This window comes from Carcharodon carcharias, chromosome 23 (assembly GCF_017639515.1).
Source record: "Carcharodon carcharias isolate sCarCar2 chromosome 23, sCarCar2.pri, whole genome shotgun sequence".
Taxonomy (NCBI): domain Eukaryota; kingdom Metazoa; phylum Chordata; class Chondrichthyes; order Lamniformes; family Lamnidae; genus Carcharodon; species Carcharodon carcharias.
Genome location: NC_054489.1, coordinates 15366895 through 15390306, shown reverse-complemented (window position 1 = coordinate 15390306; position 23412 = coordinate 15366895). Strand labels below are relative to the sequence as shown.

The following is a 23412-nucleotide window of genomic DNA, read 5'->3' as shown; positions in this document are numbered from 1 at the left end:
TAAACATGTCCCCTCATGTACAGTGAATCATGAGCTGGGGCATGTTTGTGCATTTCTCAAAATTTATTTAATTATTTTATTAAACCTTCAGGCAACCTCATCCTGCCCTTGGATGAGGTTTCCTAAAAAATGCGAAGGCCGCTTGGGCTCTTTGCCTGCCCGCCAACCTTAGATTGGACGGGCACTGCTGTTAATGAGCTAAGTTACTTTCCTAATGGCCTTAATAGGCCTTTGGCAGTTCGGCGAGTCCGCAGCCGCCTCTGGTGCACGACACCGAACGCAATATCGAAATGACACCGGGACGCACGCCCAATGTCATCTTGCGTCATTTTACGCATCAACATGTCGAGCCGCCCGCACATGTTGATGGCAATATTCTGGCCATGGGCTAATAGATTTTCTCGGGAAAATACAGCCAGCAGAGTATTTTAAGAATTTTTACCAAGCAGGTAAAAGATTCAAGACCGTGCTCTACTAAAACAGGATGCCAAAGCTGTTTTCTCTCTGTCGGACGTATTGTGCCCGGATTTGCAAAGTAACCATCCTGAGGAGCAGAATCTACTGCACACCAAGATCTTTTAGGAATAAAACTGCTCCATACAACTACAGCCAGGAAGATAACTAAACAAAATGGCCACAATGTGGAATCACTGCATCGAGACCAGCCAAAGAATCAGCTAAACGTATACTCTTCACCAGGGACTGTAAAAAAAATCCTTAAGCTATCCTCTGATTCTGCCATCTGTACTGGAATGTGTCGGGGGCCCAGGCAAGAGTGTGTAATGTATGAAAGGTGATTGTGATTTAGCTGATTTTTTTAAATTCGGGAAATAGTTTCTATAAACTTATCTTTTTCTTTGTTCAACCTAGATAAAGCTGTCCGACTAATTCATTGCAATCTGAGAGTGTAGACAGTGGGACTCTTGCAGTATTGGCAAAGCTAAATTCACACAAAAAAAACCCTGTTATGGTCAGACCTGAAGAGGGAAAATAGGGGAGTCATTTTTACCCCTCGTCATGTGGTTCTAACACATGCTGCTCGGAAGCGTCAGTAAATCACTGAGGTACTCTTCACACATTCGAAGAATCCTCAATATCAACACCAAAATCAGAGTGAATTGCTGATTTGCTAAAAAGATCCCTAAAATTTGTTTTCAATTATTTATATGATGCTATAGTCCTAGTGATAAAGAGACAAGAGTGATAAAATGGTCTTGGTTGAGAGATTAAGATATTTAAAGGTGATAATGTTTGTCCCCAGTGTTTCAGAGGAAAGGGAGATGTCACTGGTTCACATCATCAGTATCTGAGGATTTGTATGTTCCCATTTCGTGCATGTAGTGGAATAGATGTTCTTGATGATATGTACTTGGATGTAATGAATTACCTGGATGCAGAGCAGTGAGGAAAGTAAGGTGGGAAGGATTGCATTAGTGCAACCAAACCTGTCCAAGTTAGTGTCTAATAATTCAACTTTTTAATTAGTGAACTGACTTTGCAAGCATGTGCCATATTTGCAGTGTTGTCCTGCAATCTACCCCATCAACTGGCCCTAGTTTTAAGCATCATTTCATTTTTCAGTTTCTTTTTAATCTGCATGGTGCAGTCTGATAATCATAGCTTTTTTTAACCTCCCGTTAATTGATCTTATTCAATCTCCACGGTAAGTCAATTCACAGGGTGTGCTTTTCCAGGATTAGCTCACTTACAGCAGCAGCAAAACTGCTTTATTTTCACTGAGCTAGATCTGATCAAAATAAACTGCAGGTAAAGAGCTGAAATACTTTTCAGAAGGAGCATTTAATTAAAGAGGTTGACCTTGGTACAATTTATGGCCTTTATAAAATAAATTTTAAAAAAAGCGTCAGGTCGTTAAGTAAGCGATTAACATAATGCACAGAGTTTCTTCCCAGGTCTAGGAACAAAACTGATTCCAATCTGTGATATTTTCCAGGCTGTAAATATTGCTTCTATTTTCTAATTGAAGTGGATGTCAAGACTGGAGGCTTTGTGTCCATATATTATCCTTAGGATTACTGTCAGTTTAACTTTCGGTTGGGCACATGGATTATGTGTCTCTCGGAGGTTTCTGAAATGAAAACCAAACATCAAAATTCTTGTTTTTAAAAACAAACACATAAATATTTAATAGTGGGTTTACAGGTTAAAAAATAAGGCATTTGATATCAAATAGGATTTGAGGTTTTTATTGAAAAGGATTGCATATAAGAGCAAGGATATCACGATGACCGTATAAAATAATGATTAGGCTACATCTGGAGGATTGTGATTGGATTTTGAGTTTTTAACTACAGGAGGGTTATAATAGTCCCAGAAAAAAATACAACCAAGGTTTTCCAGGATGATACCAGGAATAAAGGCAGTAATTTCAATCTGCAAATATCAGGCTGAGTTTGGATGGGAGGTTAGTGTGCTTTAAATCTGAAACAGGAACTCAATCTGTCTTGAAACTGCCCACTTCCAATTTTAATGGAGGCTGAACAAAGGTTGGTAACCAACCCGCTCTCAGAATCAGGTCAGTCATTTGAACTTTTTAAGGAGGATCCATATCTCATTTTTAGAGTTTTCCTATTTTTAACCTATGTTAGTCAGATTTCCCATGTCTTGGGAAACCTAGGAGATAAAAGGCGGTCAGAAGAGTTGGGTCAATCCAGGAGGTGTATGTCCAACAAACTTACCTGTAAGCACCACCCATCTCCACAATCTCTCTCTGCACCTCCTCCTCATCTCCAACCCCTTCTTATGACCACCGAACTCCCCATCACCAGTTGCCAACCACCGCCTCAATCCCCATCTGTTCCCTGATCCCCCGTCTCTTCCCCCAATCTCCGATCTTCCTGATCCACTCCCAACCCCAGTCACAAACTTCACACATGTCCCCACAATCAACCGCAGCAGTGCCCCATCCCCATGATCTCCACCCCAAACACCACCAACTCTCCAGCACAGACACAATGAATGGAATGGCTTCCCTCTGTACTGTCAATTGCTGTGTAATTTTCTATGAAAACTTACCTGACCCTCAGCTGCAGCCTTTCCAGAGCCTCACACTCCCCTGTCAGGCAGCAAAGTCTACCAATCAGACTGGCTTCTGGACATCTGACAAAATTCCATGGCATTCCTAGCTTTCTGGGATTCTCGACTCATCTCCCCACTCCAGCTCCGAAATCGCACCCCAGTAAATCTTGGGCCCAAAAATTCTGAATTATGGGGAAAGAATAAAATGTTCACAGAATCACACTGTGCAGAGGAGGCCCTTTGGCCCATCGAGTCTGCACCGACAGGTGAGAAACACCTGACCTATCTACCTAATCCCACTTACCAGCACTTGGCCCATATCCTTGAATGTTAGGACGTGCCAAGCACTCATCCAGGTACTTTTTAAACGTTCAGGGCTGAATTGTGGGAAATGGTGTCTGCACAGTCAGTACTTTTCCATTCATTGCTTTAGATGTATGAAAAGTACTGTCTGTGCGCTGTGATTTCCTGAGATGTGCACCACTCTCTGCTGGGATAACCACATAACAGAGCCAAAGGCAATGTCCATTAATAGGTGAATTGAAGAGTTGTGGCCATGATCTCTAATTAAGCATGAGATACATAAAATGAGAGGTGTTTCGGAATATGGAATGCTTTGCCACGAATGGTGGCCAGGGGTAAATTACTTAAGTTAAAAATAAATGGTGCAGGAGGAATGCATAAAAATAGGAGTGCGCAAGATCACCCTTGAACAGGGATTAAAGACAGCATGGCCAAGAAGGGCCAAATGGCCGTCTGTCTTTGAGCATATTTCTTCTCCCTTCAGTTCTGTCCTCTGGGATGTGGAGACATTAAAATTATTAAGGTTCCCAATGAAAGCAGATGTGACCAGATCCTAAGCCATGATCTCACCCTCTGCCATATTCCAATTTGGTTCTGTCCATTTTTAGGTGTGCCGAGTATCACCTGCCTTGCTGGTCACGTACCTATCGACTAATACCATTTTGGCAGCTAAAGAAACCTGGAATTTGAGAGGACAGATGTTCTGGGGCCAGATGACAGTGATAAAGCCAATGGCGTATTTCCTGGTACAGATTGGATCACATTGACTTGAGATGCTGTTGGTTTAACTCGCATAATTTGTAGAGGGAGAAAACCATGATGAATATTTATGCGATACGTTACATTTCAAAAATGGATTCCATGCTTCTGACTGTAATTGTTTTCTTTTGTCAGGAAGCATTCAGTTCAAGGCAGCATTTCCATCTGATTAGTACAGCCTTTGAACAAGGATGGGGTTTTTTGGGGCTGATTTACTGTCAGGATCTATTTCAACAAATCTTTATTTTTACAGCCTTTGTGCCGCGGCTGTTAACTAACTTTTGGAACAAAGCCGAGGAAAAAGGCAGGCTACGAGGGAATGCTAGTGAGACGTATGCAGTCTATGGGTTGATAATTCTGTAATCACCTGTGTGCTTGGTCCGGGAATGGAATTCAGAGCTCTGATAATGGTTTCACTGTGCAGGCGTGTGCCTCAGAGACTGATACACCTGCCTTTGTAATTAAATACACTGAAAGGCAATCCCATGTTGCGCATTTATGTGGGGAGGGAGGAAAGGGGCTGACAGAGAAACCAAACAGGTAGCTCTTGTGTTCCAGAGGAGCACAAAACAGTGCCTGTGTTGTAGACTGCAGTTTGCCAGAGGGTGAAGATATCTGTAAGTACAGCAAGTGAATTCCTGCTGTTGTTACCTTATATTAAGAGTGGAGGTGGCGTGTTACCCTTCACCCAGGAAGCCCGAGTTGCTGTGGCAACGTGTACATTGTAGTCTGGAAGTAGGGATAGTCAAGGCTCCAACATCAAGTCCTGGAGTGGGACTCGAACCTGGAGCTTTCATGAATCAGACTCATAGGCAGGTAGGGATGTTAGCCACTGCAACACAAGCCTTCCTCAATTTCAGGCTGACTCTGGGTGAAAAGCGCGGACTTTAAGCTCTCCTCAGATGTTTTGTCTCATCTCCCAAGCACATGGAAAATTTTGGCGTTCCCCCCCAGTTATCTCCCAGTATCTACCCTCTCCATGGGCTGGATTTCACGGCCCCCTGCTGGGCATGTGGAGGGGGGGAGTCGCGTAAAATGCAGGGGGTGGCAAGACCTGCCTTCCCACCCACCTGTCCCCCATTACATGGTAGGTGGGCAAGCGCCAAAATTGGCAGCCCACCTGCCATTTTTAAATAAATAATTAATGGCCAATTGAGCTTGTTACCAAGCTGATTGGAACAAAATGCCTCACACCATAGACCGATTGGCATGGGAAGGCAGGCAGGAGTGGGCAGGCTGATTTTTTAATGCTCTCTGCATCCAGGGGCCTCCTTGCAGTGCCAGCAGCGCCCACTGCTGATTCTGGCGCTGCTGGGGTTCTAGAGCTGCCAGGTAATCTGATTGGCCAACTGCTATCAAGGGTGAAACTTCCCCCCCCACTGAGGGGTGGGAGTCCCACTCTCTGCTTGTTTAGCCTGCCAGCAGTGCATTATAGCTGCTAGGAGAGACTCCTTCAGGTGATTGGCTGCCAGCCGACTCTTGCAACAGACGGGGAGGGGGGTAGTGCAGGGGTGGGGGGGGGGTGGTGGGCACAAATATCCCCCATCCCCCATGAAATACACCCCCATGAGTACTAAGTCATGCTGTTGTACAATTTAATGAATACCAGTATCCCATCAAAATAAAAAGAAAGACTTGCACTTAAGTAGTGTCTTTCATGCCCTCAGGATATTGCAAAGCACATCATAGTCAATAAAGTACTTTTTTGAAGCGTAGTCAATGTTGTAATGTAGGAAATGCAGCAGCTAATCTGCACCAGCAAACTTCCGCAAATAGCAATATGATAATGACCAGATGCTCTATTTTCAGGATGTTGATTGAGGGATCAATATCCTGCTCTTCTTCAGCATAGTGGGATCCTTTACATCCACGGGAGAGGTGCGGTAGGAATGAAGGGTCTTTCTTTGAAGTCAGTAGGGAAAAAAATGAAGTAGGAGTGCACAATGGACAGCAGATTGACTATTGCCCAGTTTGTGTTACCGACCCAGGCCAATTTCATCCACGCATTCTTTGATCCGCATGGGTTAAAATCTTTATTACAAAGAGATTGAAGTATATGAGTAAAGAGGCCTCACTAACATTGTATAGAGCATTGGTGAGATCACATCAGGAGTACTGTGTATAGTTTTGGTCGCCTTACCTAAGGAAGCTTATATTTGCCTTGGAAGGAGTGCAACGAAAATTCACTAGGATGGAGGGATTGTCCTATGAGGAGAGATTGAGCAGACTAGGTCTATAATCTTTAAAGGCTAGGAAGAATGAGAGGTGATCTAATTGAAACATTTAAAATTCTTCAGGGGTTTGACAAGGTGGATGCTAGGAGGATGGAAGAGTCTGGAACTAGGGATCACAATCTCAGAATCAGTTGTCAGCCATTTAGGACTGTACTGAGGAAAAGTTTCTTCACTCAAAGAATCTTTGAAACCCTGTACCCAAAGCACTGTTGGATGCTCAGTCACTGAGTGTATTCAAGATTGAGGTTGGTAGACTTTTGGGCGTTAAGAGAATCAAGGGGTATACAGTGTGGAAAGATGAAGTTAAAGTAGAAGATCAGGTATGATCTTATTGGATGGCAAATGAGGGTCAAAGAGCCAAATGGCCAACTCCTCCTATTTCTTATGTTCTTATGATTTTGTTAGCAGCTCATTAAAAAAAAAGGAAGAGCAGGTATTCCCAAGTTCTTTTTGTTCATAGAAATTCCAAGAACCAAGGACAGAATTTCACCCATGTTGGGCGGGCTCAGCAGGGATGGGTGGGGATGGTCTGGAAGCCGACTCCCGCCAATCCGGGCCGGAAGACGATTTCACATTGGCGGACCAATTAAGGCCCGTCCAGCGCGAAATGCAAGCCGCATCGCTGAGCGCCGCCTGTGCGGGCAGAGTTGGGGGGGGAGGTGGGGGGAGTGTGAGCTGGGGGAGCATGAACTTGCCACATGCGTGCGAGTGAGCACTTCGTAATCTCCCTGAGGCACAGATGCCGATCATTCACATAAATGATCCAACCACAGTTTTCTAAAGAGGATCATGTTAAGTATGATCCACAATCTGGAGTATTTCACTCTCTGCCTTATTGAATTAGCTCAGACCTGGGTTAACCATTATCCCATTTCAGGGAAATGAAGCTGTATATAAAGAAAAAAGAAAAGAAAAATGTAATGAAACATGAGCAGGGACCTGTCATTAATTAAGTTTTAAAATTTTCATTTTGTTTTTATTTGCTTTAGGAAAGCTCATCCCGCCTGTGGATGAGGTTTCCTAAAAAAGTGCAAAGGCCGCTTGGGCTTTTCGCCTGCCCGCCGAGCGTAAGGTTGGACAGGCAGCGTAAAATTCAAGTTAATTGACAATTTAATGGCCTTAACAGGCCTGTTAATTGTCGGTGGGCACGTTGTCGACTTCAGCGCACGCCCGCCGAACGAAATATCACGTGACTGCGCGTTGACGTTGGGACACTTGCCTGATGTCAAACACCCGTCATTTCACACTCGAGCGGATCAGGCGTGTGCCCAGCCGCCGAGGTGAACATTTTTAAGGAAGAGACCCATTGTGGAGTCATTCGTTTTAAGCGTTATCAATGAATTGACATTAGAAGCAAAAAAGACCCTTCCCCCACCAAACCCCCTCATCCCCATCCCCATCCCCGACCTGCCGTGGTCTATGGATCTCTCTGTAGCCGCCATCTAAACCCACTCTGGATTTGGCTGCTCCACGGGTAGTATTGAATGTTTATCGGGGGGGCTGTGCTGTCAATATTCTGATATTACTGCTGATGCCAATTTTTCCAACCAAACATTCACATGTGAAAGATCCAACAACAGTTTTCTAAAGAGGATCATATTGAGTAAGATCCACAATCTGGAGTATTTCACTCTCTGCCTTATTGAATTAGCTCAGACCTGGGTTAACCATTATCCCATTCAGCAGCAATATTGCATTCTGGAACTTGCACTGAATTCCCATTTCACGTCCCATCATTCCTGATGTTGGAAAATAACCAAGACTAGCCCCACTTTATGCAAATGAGAAATATTGACCCAATATATTTATTAGGAACTTAGAGGGACAAGGTTCCCCTCCAAGCCACATACCATCCTGACTGGGAAATATATTGCCGTTCCTGCACTGTCGCTGGGTCAAAATCCTGGAACTCCCTCCCTAACAGCACTGTGGGTGTACCTACACCACATGGACTGCAGTGATTCAAGAAGGCAGCTCACCACCACTTTCTCAAGGACCGTTCAGGATGGGCAATGAAAATGCTCACCTAGCCTTCAACACCCATGTCCTGTGGAAGAATTTTTAAAAATTATATGGTGTGTTAATTGTATAAAAGATTTGGAAACAGCCCATCGAGTAATAATTGCCTGTTATAAGTTTCAGACTTGGTCTAGGTAGATATAAAGGGTCCACATAGCTTTACAGAAACGCCTTTTGATCATGGGATGTTTCCCATAATAATATACTTAACATGGGTTTATATTACAGCTTCTCCTTTCTGACTTGCTTAGATGGAGAAAGAGAACTTTAGTCCTACCCACCTGTTGTCGTTTGTAAGGATGTTTTTCCTTTTGAAGGTGGGAATCCAGTCAACCTTAATTAACTCAAATATCAAAGTAACAATACAGTTTTACCCTGTGACATCATAATGTTTCCCCTGTGATTAACATACAATAGCCCTGGATGTAAACTGGATACAGTTGAAGTGGAACCCTTTAACAAGTACAATAGTTTAACTTACAGTGGAATTGGAGTACTGAGCAATGACACCCTGGAGCCTGCCATTAGCGCCATTGACACATTTCGGGTGTTTTTAAAGTCACACCCAGAGTACACTGAAGTCAGCAAAGTGGCCCCTTCTGGCCAGTTTGAGGTCTGAGCCATTTCAATGATCTCGTTAGCAAGCAGCCATAGGGTGGCCAAGCCTCCAGGATTGGCCGGGAATCTCCAGGAATTGAAGACCAGTCTCCAGGACACTGCTGTGTGCAATCCTGGAGAAAAATTATCAGGACACTAAAAAAAAATGTTTTTTGTAATTTTCTTTGAATGTTTCTCTTTACTAGATATAAAAATATTGAAAACGGGGGAAAACAGAAGGTTGCTTGGCTGACAGTCAAGCATTCATCCAATTGGTGTAGGAAGGCAGTCCGTCACAAGGAGGGATGTGTTGGCCGACTAATGGCTGGAACGTGAGGGCAAGTGGTGTGCTGAAACCTCCAGAAATACATTTAATCACAGCTGGCGACCCTAAGCTCCCAATGAGTGGACATCTCCTACTTGAGATCGTTGGGAGAGGGTAGGAAATTGGTCAGCAGCTACAATAGGCCAGTCAGCAGCTCAAGTCTAATGTGATTATGGGGGACAGTGCCACCCTCAAACTGACTGGCAGTGGGAGGGTATGTCCAGACACAGCACAGCTGATCCTCCTGGCCATATTCAGAAAGGGAATTTGCAAATTGCCCAGGCCCTCTGTGAGTGTCTCTAGTTGGTCCCTTTAAAGGACTATCAGTTAGGCTGCTCAATGCCTGGGAAAGCTAGGCAGAATGTGCACGGTGCAAGCTTAAAGCCATTTGCACTTGAAAATTACAATTGGAGTCCCACAACTGGTTTTCAATCCTTATTTACATATCTAGACAGCCTCCTACCTCAACTGGGAGGATTGGTGTCTCACCCGTTCTCAGGCCCATCTGATAGGTTGCCTCAGGCTAGGGTTTTGAGTGTTACTGAAGTAACCAAGGTCCATCCCCTAAGTTTTAAATGCCAGCTGCAAGTTTTCAGACAGGAAATAGCCTAGTTGTCCATCAGAGTATCTAATTCTTGATATATATTGAATATTGTGGTAACAAGTCAGACAAACCTTAAGCCACTATAAATCTCAGAAGCTAAGTTCCTTTCAGAACTGTGCAAAATTTTTTGAAAGATGTTCCTGACACAGGAAATGGGAGGCCAAAACAGAAATTCTATTTTTGTCAAACCTCTTGTGAAGAACTACATGTTCTGCTGTGCCACATTCACTAAATCCACTGCCAGTTACTATGAGTAAATAATTCAAAATCTAAAATGAAGTGAATCAGATCCACTTCTGGAATGAGTCTCAGGCTGGCGCCATTTTGGGATTACGTACAAAGCAATATAAGCACCGTAGAAAGGTTGCATTAAACCCGGAGGTGCTAGGTATTAAGCACTGGAATTGTAATGTCACACAATGCCACTGTAACCATAAATGCATTGTTAAAGTCCTAATTCAGGACAATGATATTGAGCTTCAGTTTATTGGCAATAATCAAACTGCTGCTTTCTTGGAGTTGGCTCCCTTGATCAGGCATTATAATGTCTTATTCTATTGCCAAAATAGCCTGTTCCTATAAAGTGAGGATAAATAGATGATCCATTTCTAAGAGTGCATATGGATTTTCACCCAATATAATTTTAATCACCAAATAGCTATAGTTCCCTTAGTTAAAAAATGCATTGGTCCAGAATTTGTTGTCAAGTTTAATGGTGCTTGCCATTATTCAATTTGCAAATCACCCAGCAACTTGTGGCAGTGTGGCCGGTGAATTGTGAATCATCGCAATTGCTGGAAAATATTTCTTGCTCCGCCTCATGAACATGGCAGCTCACCCTCTAATTTCTCATTAGTTTCATGAAATTGCTGCATTTACACTTTAATCGCATTTAAACTCACCACAGAAAGTTAGGGCTGGTACTAAACAACAGAAGTACCTTTTTAACAAAGAGATTTATGTTCCTCCATGCAACCTCTCCCACCCAGGAAGGGAACAATTAAAATTGTGGATTCTAATTGCTACTGGTAGTAAATGGTTGTTAAACATTTCTAAAATTTACTGGTTTTCATTTTTAATTTTTTTCTAACTTTTCTTTTCTGTTTTTTTTCTTCCTCTCCTAATCCAACCTTTCTTTCCTTCGCTTTATTTCTCTCTCTTTACCGATTTGACTCCAGAACACTCTCCCTCTCTGTCATCCCTCTGTTTCTTTCTCAATCCTTAAATCTGATTGATTGGTTAAGGAGATGCATTGTTGGTCCTGTTGTTTACTGAGGTCCCAGATGTCCCTTTGCCCTCATCGCCTCATTATCAGTTCAAATTTCCAGCAATGGCAGCTGAATGGTAATGTTACTGAACTTGTAATCCAGAGGCCTGGTCAAATGAAACATGAATTCAAATCCCACTGTGGCAGCTGGGGGAAATTTAAACTCAATTAATAAATCTGGAATAAATGCTAGCTTCAAAAATAATGATCACAAAATAGCCAGATTGTCATGAAAACCCATCTGGTTCACAGATGCCCTTCACGGACAGAAATCTGCCATCCTTACTGGTCTGGCCTGCTCTGTAGTGTCATGGGTTAATTGAATAGATATGCCAATGAGTGATGTAGACTACGATGTATCTGTGACATCAGCAGTCAAATGCTGAGATTTGGTACAGTAGACAGGTAGCAATCAGAGGAGATGTGCTGACTCAGTACCCAAATTGTATATATTGTACATAGTGTAAACAAACTAGTTTGGGATAACTACCTGAATCAGGCTATAGTCCCTCTTCATAAGATACATGACCTACCACGTCCATCAAATGTGGTGGCAGCAGTGGTGAACAGGGCGCCGGATACCATCTTCTGCACCCATGGCTTCCCTGATGAAATCATCCCGGATAACGTTCCACAATTTCCTCATGACCACTTCCTGAAATTCACTGCAGACAATAGGATCACCTATATCACCAGCTCCCAACTTCATCCTCAGGTTAATGAGGAGGCTGAGTGAGCAGTCAGGACCAGCAAGACCTTGATGTCTAAGAATCCTGACTGGCATTCAGCCCTGTTGTATGAGTGACCCACGCCTCTAGCTAATGAATACTCTCCAGCTGAATTGCTCATGGGCCAATATCTAAAGACGCACAAATATAAAAATACCTGGAAAAATTCAGCAGGTCTGACGTACGGACTCGAAACGCTAACTGTGTCCCTCTCCGCAGATGCTGCCAGACCTGCTGAGTTTTTCCAGGTGCTTTTATTTTTGTTTCGGATTTCCAGCATCCGCAGTTTTTTGCTTTCATCTAAAGCTGCACGTTCCTTTACTGTCTAGGAACCTCCAATCTAATGTTACCCCTGCTGATCACAAAAGGGTGAGAAATAGGGAGATGAGCCTCAGTGAGAAACAACAACAGAGGTAATATTCCAGAGGTAGGGCCAAGAGGGTACCATCCTTAACTCCGGGCCAGAGAGCTTCGATCCGTGATCGTTAGGCAGAAGGTATCATCCTTGCCAGAACGGAGCACTCGCGATCATACCTGGTCCAGACACTGCCTGGTGCTTTCCGACTCGACAGGAGAGCCCTGATTTCACTGGTACCCGCAAAACCATAGGTCTTTGGTTACCACGTGATGTGGGATGAAGGCCCCAAGAATACTTCAAGCGGCTTGCGAGAGGCAACCCCCCCCCACCAGGATCTACTTCCAGAGCACCGGCCCCATGCGGCAGCCACAACAACACAGTCCAGCAGAGTGGTGATGGCTTCACAGAGACTAAACCTCTAACCAGGGGATTCTGGGATGGGTGAGGAGGTGGCAGAACCAATGTAATGTAAATAGTTTACAGTAAATGTGATATAAATAGTTTGGACATAGTTAACACTGTTATTAAAAAAGTAGACAGTATATTTGAGGGGAGGTGTAGTGTAATGGGTTAATAGAATAAATATGCTAATGAGTGATGTTAACTACGATGTATCTGTCACATCAGCAGTCATGCTACAGAATCGGAACAAGAGACAGGAGATGTGCCTACAATATGTTGTACGTGGTGTAAATAAGGCAGTTTTAAGTAATTACCTGAGTTAGGTTACTGCCCCTCTTCATAAAGTACATGACTGAGCACATAGATCAAACATACACGTGATTCTAGGTCCACAGCACTGTGGTTGACTCTTAACTGTCTTCTGAAATGGCCTAGCAAGCAACTCAGTTGAACCAAACTACTACAGGAAAAGGCACTGTGGGTGTACTTGTACCACATGGACTGCAGCGGTTCAAGATGGCGGCTCAACACCACCTTCTCAAGGGCAATTAGAAATGGGTAATAAATGCTGGCCTAGCCAGCAACCCTCACATTCCATGAAGAAATAAAGGGCAAAAGATATTTAAGCTGAAGGGTAAGGGAAAAATCTGACAGGACACATCACAAGATACACCCCCACTGCCATCCCCCTCCCAGCCCCACCAAACTCGATGGAATCACAGTATCTTTACAGTGCAGAAGGAGGCCATTCGGCCCACCGGGTCTGCACTGGCTCTCTGAAAGAGCTTTCCACCTAGTCCCACTCCCTTGCCTTATCTCCGTAACCTTGCACATTCGCTTTCTTCAGGTAGCAATCCCATTCCCTTTTGAGTACCTCAATCGAACCTGCCTCCACCACCCTTTCAGAACAATCGATTCCATTCCATTCATCAGTTGCTTTAACTGCTGAAGATCAGCTCATCACTTGTGCCACGTTTTGCATTAGCAACAGTGGAAAGGTTAATTAAGTGATAAATGTATAATTAGAAATACCTGAATTTATGAGGCATTAAATGAATAAATGTTGTGGTTCAAGGGAAAGGTATAGCCCGTAGTCAGCAGCCATTTATTGCAAAGTACATGTAGGTTTCCTTGAACACTTGTCACTTTTATAATACATGTTTCCGATTTATAATGAAGATAAATTGTGATGGAGCGCCTGGTTTGCAATGGGCTACATTTGAAAGGAATAAATATCCTGGCATTGTCAAGGGCTCATTAATTGGCAACATAAGCCTCACGGTATAAATTAGTTTTACTTTTTTTTTAGATGCTGGACGATGTGGCTTTATCATTGTTTTCTATCCAATGCATCAACCTTGTTTAACTTTCTATCCACAGTCACGTATCAGAAGTTCCTTGGCTACTCTCTCTTATCTAGATTTTTTTATATTTAAGAGTTGCATTACACTTACTAAAATTGATTAAGCAACAAAAAGCGCAGCTCCAAATTTTCTTGGTTGGGGAGAGGCATAAGTCAAGATTTGCCCCTTGGGATTGCCAGGAATTTCAGACAGAGCCAATTTACTTGAGGAACAGCCATAGTGTGCAGTGTAGAATTGAGCAGTTGGCCGCCATCTCTTTTTGGCATGGGCATTCCATTAAGCCTTGCCAAAGCTGTTGTGGATTTGGAGGAAGGAAGGGCATTCGGGCAAAAGGGAGGAAAGTCATCTTAGATGCCTGGTGTTCACTTGCGTTTTGACCAGGAAACTATGGTTTCAGCCCCCGGGACATCTGTGGAGTCAGTTCTGTGGAGATCTGTCTTTGCCACGTCTGTTTCACAAGTCAGCCTATTATGCTTTTAACGGAACGTTATTTGCAAAGGATATAGTTTAATGCTCAATACTTTCAATACTCAGGGATAACTCTTCCCACAGGGGAAAAAAAAGCAAATTTTTATGCCACTGTATCTTTTCAAACCAACAATGATGACATTAGTCCCATTGGTCACACCTCGGTCCATCGATGCATCAATCTGGTCACAGAATCCTTGTTTGGAAGGGGACCAGTTTTGTCATATTTTCAATGGAAAAGAGAAAAAGAAAAACTTGCATTCTCAGTATGTAGCATTTTTCATGACTACTGGATGTCTCAAAGTGCTTTATGGACAATAACGTACTTTTGTAGTGTAGTTACTATTGTAATGTAGGAAACACAGCAACCGATTTGCAGACAATAAACTCCCTAATGGCAAGTTTTTGTGATGTTGATTGAGGGATAAATATTGGCCAGGACACCTCTCCTGTTCTTCTTCAACATGGTGTCATGGGGGATCTTCTACATCCACTTCAGTAGGCAGGTAGCACCTCAGTCTCAAAGACAGCATCTCCAACAGTGCAGCACCTCAGTACTGCAATGGATTATCAGTCTTAATTTTTGTAACAAATCCTGGAGTTAGATTTGAACCCAGAACCTGTGACTTGGAGGTAAGAGTGCTACCGACTGAGCCGTGGCTGACACCCTAAGAGAGAACAGTAAGAAAGGGTCCACTGCCTTTTCTAAGTGACAGGTACATCTAGACATCAAAATCATTAATGACAATCCTGTGGAATGTGAGATTCAAGAAAGGCTTTTTTTTTTCTGTCAACATAAAGGATGGTGTCGGACCACAAGAACCAAATGATGCAGGTGAACAGACTGTAACAAAAATTCCTTCATCTCAAACCAGCCCACATGCCAGCAGTATTTAAACCAAGTGACCCCAGTGACCCTGGCTGTGCCTGCAGCCACTCCACCAGGACACAAGCACCCTGGCTGAGGCTGGAATTTTCTGTCTCCTTTGGCGACGATATGACAGAAAGGCCAAAGATCGGTCTCATGACATCGTGAAACCAGTTTGTGATTGTCTGCTCCACCTGTCAATGGCAGGCCGCATTTCCCGACTCCAGACATCTGCGTATAATTATAATCCCTGCCCGTCAGAATCATTCCGCGCACCCCCCCCCCACCCCACGCTGGATCATCCAGGAATGTTTCACAACCGTACATAAGCAACGTGCACCTGGTGAGTTGCCCATCACCCGGGACTTTGAGGCTTGCTTGCCCACCTTGCTTCAGGCAACACTCGTGGTCATCAGCGCCAGGCTTCACAGGCAGCACCACATCACTTTTGGGGGGGCTCACGGGCAGGTCTGTACCTACCAGACCAGTCATAAGGCGGGGGTGGCTTTTCAACAGCTGCAGGGCTAGTGTCTGTTCGGAGAAGGGGGAGAAGAGACTGCGGGGTGAGGGCTACACTGGGGAATGGGAGTATCCCAGGGTGTGTGTGAGGGCACATGTTGATCTGTGCAAGTGGCCTCAAGATGGTGAGGGCTGAGGAGGCAGCCTCCAGAGGAGATGAGGCCAGATGAACATGTGAGGGTGTGCTTGAGAGAGTGAGTGGTGATGTCCCTTGAGCTGGCAGTGAGTGAAGTGCCAGTGAATGTGTGATGGGCTTGTGAGCGTGAGAGTTTAGAGTGAGGAGATGATAGCCTTATACTGGTGGCACGGATGAGATCATTCACCCTCTTTCCACACTGGGTGCCTGACCTTTTGTGTGCAGTGTTGGCACTGACCACCACTGCCACCGCTTTCCAAGCCAGCGTGGTGAGATTGTTGAACATCCTGCGGCCAGAGGGAGGGTGGAGGTCATCACGGCGGGCCTCCAGAAAGCATTCCAGTGATGGGTTGCTGAACTCTTCCTGGTTTTCAGGGCCATGTCTTCACTGGAGCAGTCCTGGGCTGCAAGCATTGAGAACTGTGTCCACAGCTGCAGTTTAGATATGGTGCCTGGAGCGAGGAAATGGTGAGGTAATGGTTGGCAGGCGATTCAGAGGCTGCCCGCCAGCGAGATGGTGTGTCTCCTGTGGCTGCATAATTAATGAGGTGGGATGCGGACGATATGGCATGAAAAGCTGCCATTGCGACCCACAGGCAAAATGTCCTTTTTCCTGCCCACTAGCACACGGCGCAAATCTGGGAAGATTCGCCCTAAGGCTGCTTTCAGCCAATAAATCCGCCCTTATATACCAATATACTCACAAACAATGAGCATGTCAGATTACGATGGTCTACAGTCATTGTCCTACCTGAGAATATATAACTGAGACTATTGGACAATTAGACACTTCATGATTTGAACAACTCACTGCTCATATTGAACATAGAAGGAACAAAGCCATTAAGCAAAAGAAAAGCCGATGTTAATGATTGCCAAACCAGCAGAGCCCTACAGCACTGGTTTTCAAATAGCCAAGTCAATGCAACCTTAAATGGCCAATGGCAAGCACTGTGTAAGCTGAGAATTCCCACTCCTGATGGTGGTCAGGGAGCCAGCATAGTAGAGGAGATGTAATGGCCTCCACAATTAATCCCTTTGCTTAGGGTATTCAGTGGGACCAATGGCAGTGCCAGGGAGGTTTCTGCAAAAACACCCTGTCTCCCGCCCACCGCTGTGGTGTGGGTAATGGGGTCACTCTGGTTTCCAGCCACCTTGTGAGGAGGTGCTAGTAATGCATGAGCAGTCCCATCAATTGGAGGGTGAAGTGCAGACAACCTGTGTGACATGGTCATCCCTTCAAGGACAGGCTGCAAAGTGAGCAGCTGATCCAATCCATTTTGTATCCCACTGGGAGAATCGGGTTAAAAGTATCCCATGAGGAATTAAGCCTGGGACCTCCAAGACTATCTGTCTCAGCTCCATGTTGCCTTTGCCAATGCAGCTGCCAGGGGAACCTCTTGTTGTAGCTGTTCTTTCTGTTTTCCTATTAAAGTGATAAAACAGTTGGTTTTGTAATATTTAACAAAGCTAATCATGCTTGTAAATATTTTTAATTGCAGATGGATCCGGTGCAAAAGGCAGTAATAAATCACACATTCGGCGTTACATTACCACCAAAAAAGAAGCAAGTAATCTCTTGCAACGTCTGCCACCTGAGGTTCAACTCGGAGGTAATGTGCTTATTTCTGTAGGAACCTTCCGAGTTATCACCAATCTTTGTACGGTACTGTAGTTTAGATGAGGAACACATTTATCATGCAAATGCAACATGGATAAAGGGGTCATGGGTTTTGTTCCAGGACTAAACTACCTTCAACCCCACCTCCACCTGGTGAAGTGAAGGCCACTGTGGGCACAGTCATCAGACCAGATGCTCAAAATGGGGCTGGTTTAACGAATTGATCATATGTTTCGAGTTTCCCCTCAAACTCATTTGCATAAACACCAACATAAAATTGTCCGTGAACCAGGACGGCTGGGCATCATTTTAGAATGTAACATCTTTTATTGTGAATGAAAAGAAATCATTGCCATATTTGTGACCTGGCGCCATTTAATTACTACATCTGGAAATGGGTTTATCACAAGAAGTAAGCATTGTCAATGAGATTGCCTCGTTCACTCCTGTGAGTATCCTTTATTTTACGGAACTGAAAATGACTTTTGAAAAAAAGACTATGCAGAACCACTTACCAACTTCATTGGTGTCAGTTTCTTAATAAGTCGAATAGTTTTTTTTAGATTTTAAAGCATTAAAAATGTGCCAATTAGTACTCTCGCACCTGAAAAAATGCTGCAGTGCCTGGTGGACACCACGGGGACTGGGGTGCTTTGTTTACCCCTCGAATCACCTTTTAATTTGATGTTGTAAGTTTCCTTTAAGATTAGTTTTTCTTTTTGCACTATTCCTTTAAGGAGCCGCTTCTTACTTTGTCCCTCGTTTTCTTTAATACAGTTTAATTGGTTGCTCAAAAGAGCAAAAAATGCTTAAGAGCCCTCTCGAAAACATGTAAATGGGGACAGTTAACGGAAGCGTGCCGTGGTGATTAATGTGGCCTGGGAGTGTGTTCAGTCATGTGATCTACCAGAAGGACTCTTTTTTCAGCCGGTGCAAAACACCAGGGAAGGTTGATTTGCCCTGAATGGAACCTGTGCTTGAAACTCCATAATCTTTTCTGCTGCTCTGACCGATTTGGGGCAAGTTATGCTGGAGAACCAGTGCAACAAAAACTGTAATAATAAAAGAAAAATACCACAGATGCTGGAAATCTGAAATAAAAACTGAAAGTGCTACAAAAACTCAGCAGGTCTGGCAGTGTCCAGGGAGAGAGAAACAGAGTTAACATTTCGCGTCCAATATGACTCTCATCTTCCAAAGAAGAGTCATATTGGACTCGATGTTAACTCTGTTTCTCTCTCCACAGATGCTGCGCAACCTGTTGAGTCCTGGCAGAAACTCTAGCCCAGTGACTTTTGTAACCCTAATTGTGCTACCAAATAGGGCCCACGCATGCCCTGAAGTAGTGTCGGTCAGTGGAGCATTTTCATGAACCTCTTGACAGATAATGTCAGGCAAGGCAATTCCATGGATATGTATGGATATTTTCTGAAGGTAACAGCTAGTGCAAAGTAAAGGCAGCCACTCTTAAAAAATTTAACAATTTCTCGTTAAGCACTGTGTGTTAAAATTGAGGCTATTTATAATAACACGATAAAGAACAGAATTCATTTCTCGTGTGAGGAAACCTGGCTTCCTCCCAAGTGGAATAAATTATCTCCTGCTTAGTCTCTTTGCACAAAATGTCATGAATAATGCATTAAAATGAAATGTTCAGTTGGCTCAGGTCCTTACCAGGGTCCATGTCTAGGGGCTATGGCGAATTAGCAGAGGTCACGGTGGAGACATGCTGATGGCCAGTGCATGCTCATTCATAAACACCGGAAGCATTAATAGCTAATTCCCTTCCAAATAAAGTACATAATCTATTCTACAGGAGTCAATTCCCATCTCTTCCCCTCTGCCTACTCACTGTGATGTTAATAAACAGTCCACCCCTCAATGCATTGAGCTGTTCATAACGGGAGTGTGAGATGTACACTCACGATTTCCTGACATATGCTGGTGACTCACGCCTCTGGCCCTTCCATCCAAATAAGGACACTGGGTGGGTCCCCGACAGGGTGACTGTAGTAATTGTAGTTTTAATAAATGTAGGATTTTAGCTTTAAAAATAATCCTGTGTTGTAAGATCACATGATCTGTGTAAACTAATCAGTTTGCAGCACGGGGAACCTCTAGAAGGGAGTTCTCCTTTAGTTACAGAGTTTGATGCACACTTGTAGTTGCTGCTGCTGCCTTGTAAATAAAGTTCTGTTGAAGAGTCATGCAGACTCGAAACGTTAACTGTGCTCCCTTCCACAGATGCTGCCAGACCTGCTGAGTTTTTCCAGGTATTTTTGTTTTTGATTTCGATTTCCAGCATCCGCAGATTTTTGCTTTTATTTTGCTTTTAAGTAAAGTTCAATGTTTCCACCCAGAAAAATTGCCCAGAAAATCAATTCTATAACAGTGGCCAATGTAGGGGACACTCGACTGGGAGGGAGGGCAGGGTTACAATATGAGAGGGGGTGGGGAGGGGATTTTGAGACACTAATGACAAGGGGGTGTTAAAATCAACTAAAACTTACAACTTATCTTGCTGAATCACAACATTATCAGCTCTCTGTTGGCTGAAGCACCCACTTGCAGTCCTGCTTGGATCACTCAAACTCACCTTGGAGACTCCCAGGACTAGTCTCCCACAGGCTGTCCTAAAAATACGGTTTCCCTTAAGGGACTTGCAGTCAAAATAAGGGACAATCTGTTCAAATACGAGACGGTTGGTCACCTTGGTCCCTGATTGGGCCTGTAACCTTGGAAGGTTGGCAGCCACACAGTGATGGGTGCTGCCACTGTCGGAGGGGGATCACAAGGGTTCTTCCATCTTGGGGTGCCCTCTAAAGCCGGCTGGCCAGCGGCTGTGGCCCGGTGTTGCGAGCGGCTCCAGGTGCAGGGGATGACTGTAGGAGTCTTTGTGGGATCCCCAGGCCAGTCTCTGGCAAGGTGCCTCCTGGCTTGACACTCAATGCTTGGTTGGGGCGGTGGGGGGGAGATGGGGGGGTTGCGAGAGCAGGAACCTGTCTGCCACTGAGATGGTCCCAGCTGAATGCCCAGTCAGTCCACAAGTGGGCAAGTTGGGGGAGGTGGTGGCGTAGTGATAATGTCACCAGATTGGTAATCCAGAGACCCAGGCTGATGCTCTGGAGACTTGGGATCAAATCCCACTATGGCAGCTGGTAGAATTTAAATTCAATTAATAAATCTGGAATTAAAAAGCTAGTCTCAGTAATAGTGACCATGAAACCATTGTCAATTGTCGTAAAATCCTATCTAGTTTACTAATGCCCTTTAGGGAAGGAAATCTGCTGCTCTTACCTGGGGGCCTGTATCAAAATTGGAGGAGCTGTCTCACAGACTAACGAAGCAACAGCCTGACATAGTCATCCTCATGGAGTCATATCTTACAGACAATGTCCCAGACACCACCATCCACATCCCTGGGTATGTCCTGTCCTAACACAGGACAGACCCACCAGAGGTAGCGGTACAATGGTATACAGCCGGGAGGGAGTCCTCAACATTGACTCTGGACCCATGAAGTCTCATGGCATAACGTCAAACATGGACAAGGAAACCTCCTGCTGATTACCACCAACCGTCCCCCCTAAGCTGATGAAATAGTGCTCCTCCATGTTGAACACCACTTGGAGGAAGCACTGAGGGTGGCAAGGGCGCAGAATGTACTCTGGGTGGGAGACTTCAATGTCCATCACCAAGAGCGGCTCGCTGGCACCACTACTGATCGAGCTGGCAGAGTCCTAAAGGACATAGCTGCTGGACTGGGTCTGCAGCAAGTGGTGAAGGAACCAACAAGAGGGAAAAACATACCTGACTTCATCCTCACCAACCAGCCTGCCGCAGATGCATCTATCCTTGACAGTATCGGTATGAGTGACCGCCACACAGTCATTGTGGGGATGATGTTCACCTTAAGTTGAGGTTACTTTCTATCGTGTTGTGTGGCACTACCACTATGCTAAATAGGATAGATTTCGAACAGATCTAGCAACTCATCATGGGCATCCACAAAGTACTGTGGGCCATCGGCAGCAGCAGAATTGTACTCGAACACAATCTGGAACCTCATGGTCCAGCAGATCCCCCACTCTACCATTACCATAAAACCAGGGTATCAGCCCTGGTACAATGAAGAGTGCAGGAAGACATGCCAAGAGCAGCACCAGGCATACCTAAAAATGAGTTGTCAACCTGGTGATGCTACAACACAGGGCTACTTGTTGCCAAACAGTGAAAGCAGCATGTGATAGACAGAGTTAAGTGATCTCACAACCAACGGATTCGCAGTCCTGCCACTGAGATGAGGAGAAACTTCTTCATTCAGAGGGTGGTGAACCTATGTAAATCTCTACCACAGAGGTTGTGGAGACAAGTCACTGAATATATTTAAGAAGGAAATAAATAGATTTCTAGACTCTAAAGGCATCAAAGGGAATGGGGAGAGAGTAGGAGTATGGTGTGGAGATAGAAGATCAGCCATGATCATATTGAACGGCGGAGCAGGCTCGAAAGATGAATGACCTACCCCTGCTTCTATTTTCTATGTTTTTTTGATTGCACAGTGTTCAGCACCATTCATGACCCCTCAGATATTGAAGCAGTCAATGTCCATATGCAGCAAGACTTGGAAAATGTCCAGGCTTGAGCTGATAAGCAGCAAGTAACATTCATGCCACATGAGTGCCAGGCAATGACCATCACCAATAATAGAGAATCCATCCATATCCCCATGATATTCAATGGCATTACCATTGCTGAATCCCCCACTATCAACCTCCTGGGGATTACCATTGACCAGAAACTGAAAAGGACTAGCCAGTGGCTACAAGAGCAGCTCAGAGGCTGGGAATTCTGCACAGAATAATTCACCTCCTGACTCCCCAAAGCCCGTCCACTGTCTACAATGCACAAGTCAGGAGTGTGATAGAATACTCTTCACTTTCCTGGACGAGTGCAGCTCCATCAACACTCAAGAAGCTCGACACCATCTAGGACAAAACAGTCCACTTGATTGGTACAACATCCAACACTTTCAACATTCACTCCCTCCACCACAGATACACAGTGGCAGCAGTATGTACCATCTACAAGATACACTGCAACAAGTCACTAAGACTCCTTTGACAGTAGCTTCCAAACCAACGAGCCCTACCACCTAGAAGGACAAGGGAGCAGATGCATGAGAACACCACCGCCTGCAAGTTCCCCTCTGAGCCACTCACCATCCTGACTTGGAACTATTTTTCCATTCCTTCATTGTCGCTGGGTCAGCGTCTTGGAACTCCCTGCCTAACAGCACTGTGGGTGCAGCGATTCAAGAAGGCAGCTCACCACCACCTTCTCAAGGGCAGTTGGAGTTGGGCAATAAATGCTGGCCCAGCCAGCGACACCCACACCCCGTGAAAGAATAATAAAAAAGCTAATTACGCAGCTCGGCTGCTTGTTACTGCCAGCCTGTACCAGAGATGAGCTGCCACCAGAGCTGGGAATGCATCGGCCTGCTGACCCAACACCAACTTCTGTGAAATTCCTCTCCAGTCCTGCTTTCAAAACTGCCCCCTCGAGGCTGGGAAGATTCCGCCTCTAAGTGATTGTCGCCTACCACAAACAGGCATTCCAAAAATTCAGTCCATGGAGTATATTTAATACTTACTTGTGCCAGTTAACCTGTAACTATGGAACGCAATTGATATGGCTGCTGAAATCTCATACCTCAAAGAAGAAATACGCCAATAGTTTATTTCAACTATGTACTAAATGCGATTGGAGCTTTATCCCCTGTTCAATACTGGGCAACTTCT

General features: G+C 44.6%; 1 protein-coding gene across 3 annotated transcripts in view; it reads left to right on the top strand.

The window, feature by feature from the left end:
• The window catches only part of znf385c (zinc finger protein 385C), a 232985-nt gene that overhangs the window by 144880 nt on the left and 64693 nt on the right, over positions 1–23412 (top strand). For all 3 annotated transcript variants that reach the window (XM_041217487.1, XM_041217489.1, XM_041217488.1), the window contains one exon: positions 17493–17603. In XM_041217487.1, the coding sequence (XP_041073421.1) occupies positions 17493–17603 (111 nt within the window). The remainder of the gene's footprint in view (positions 1–17492; positions 17604–23412) is intronic.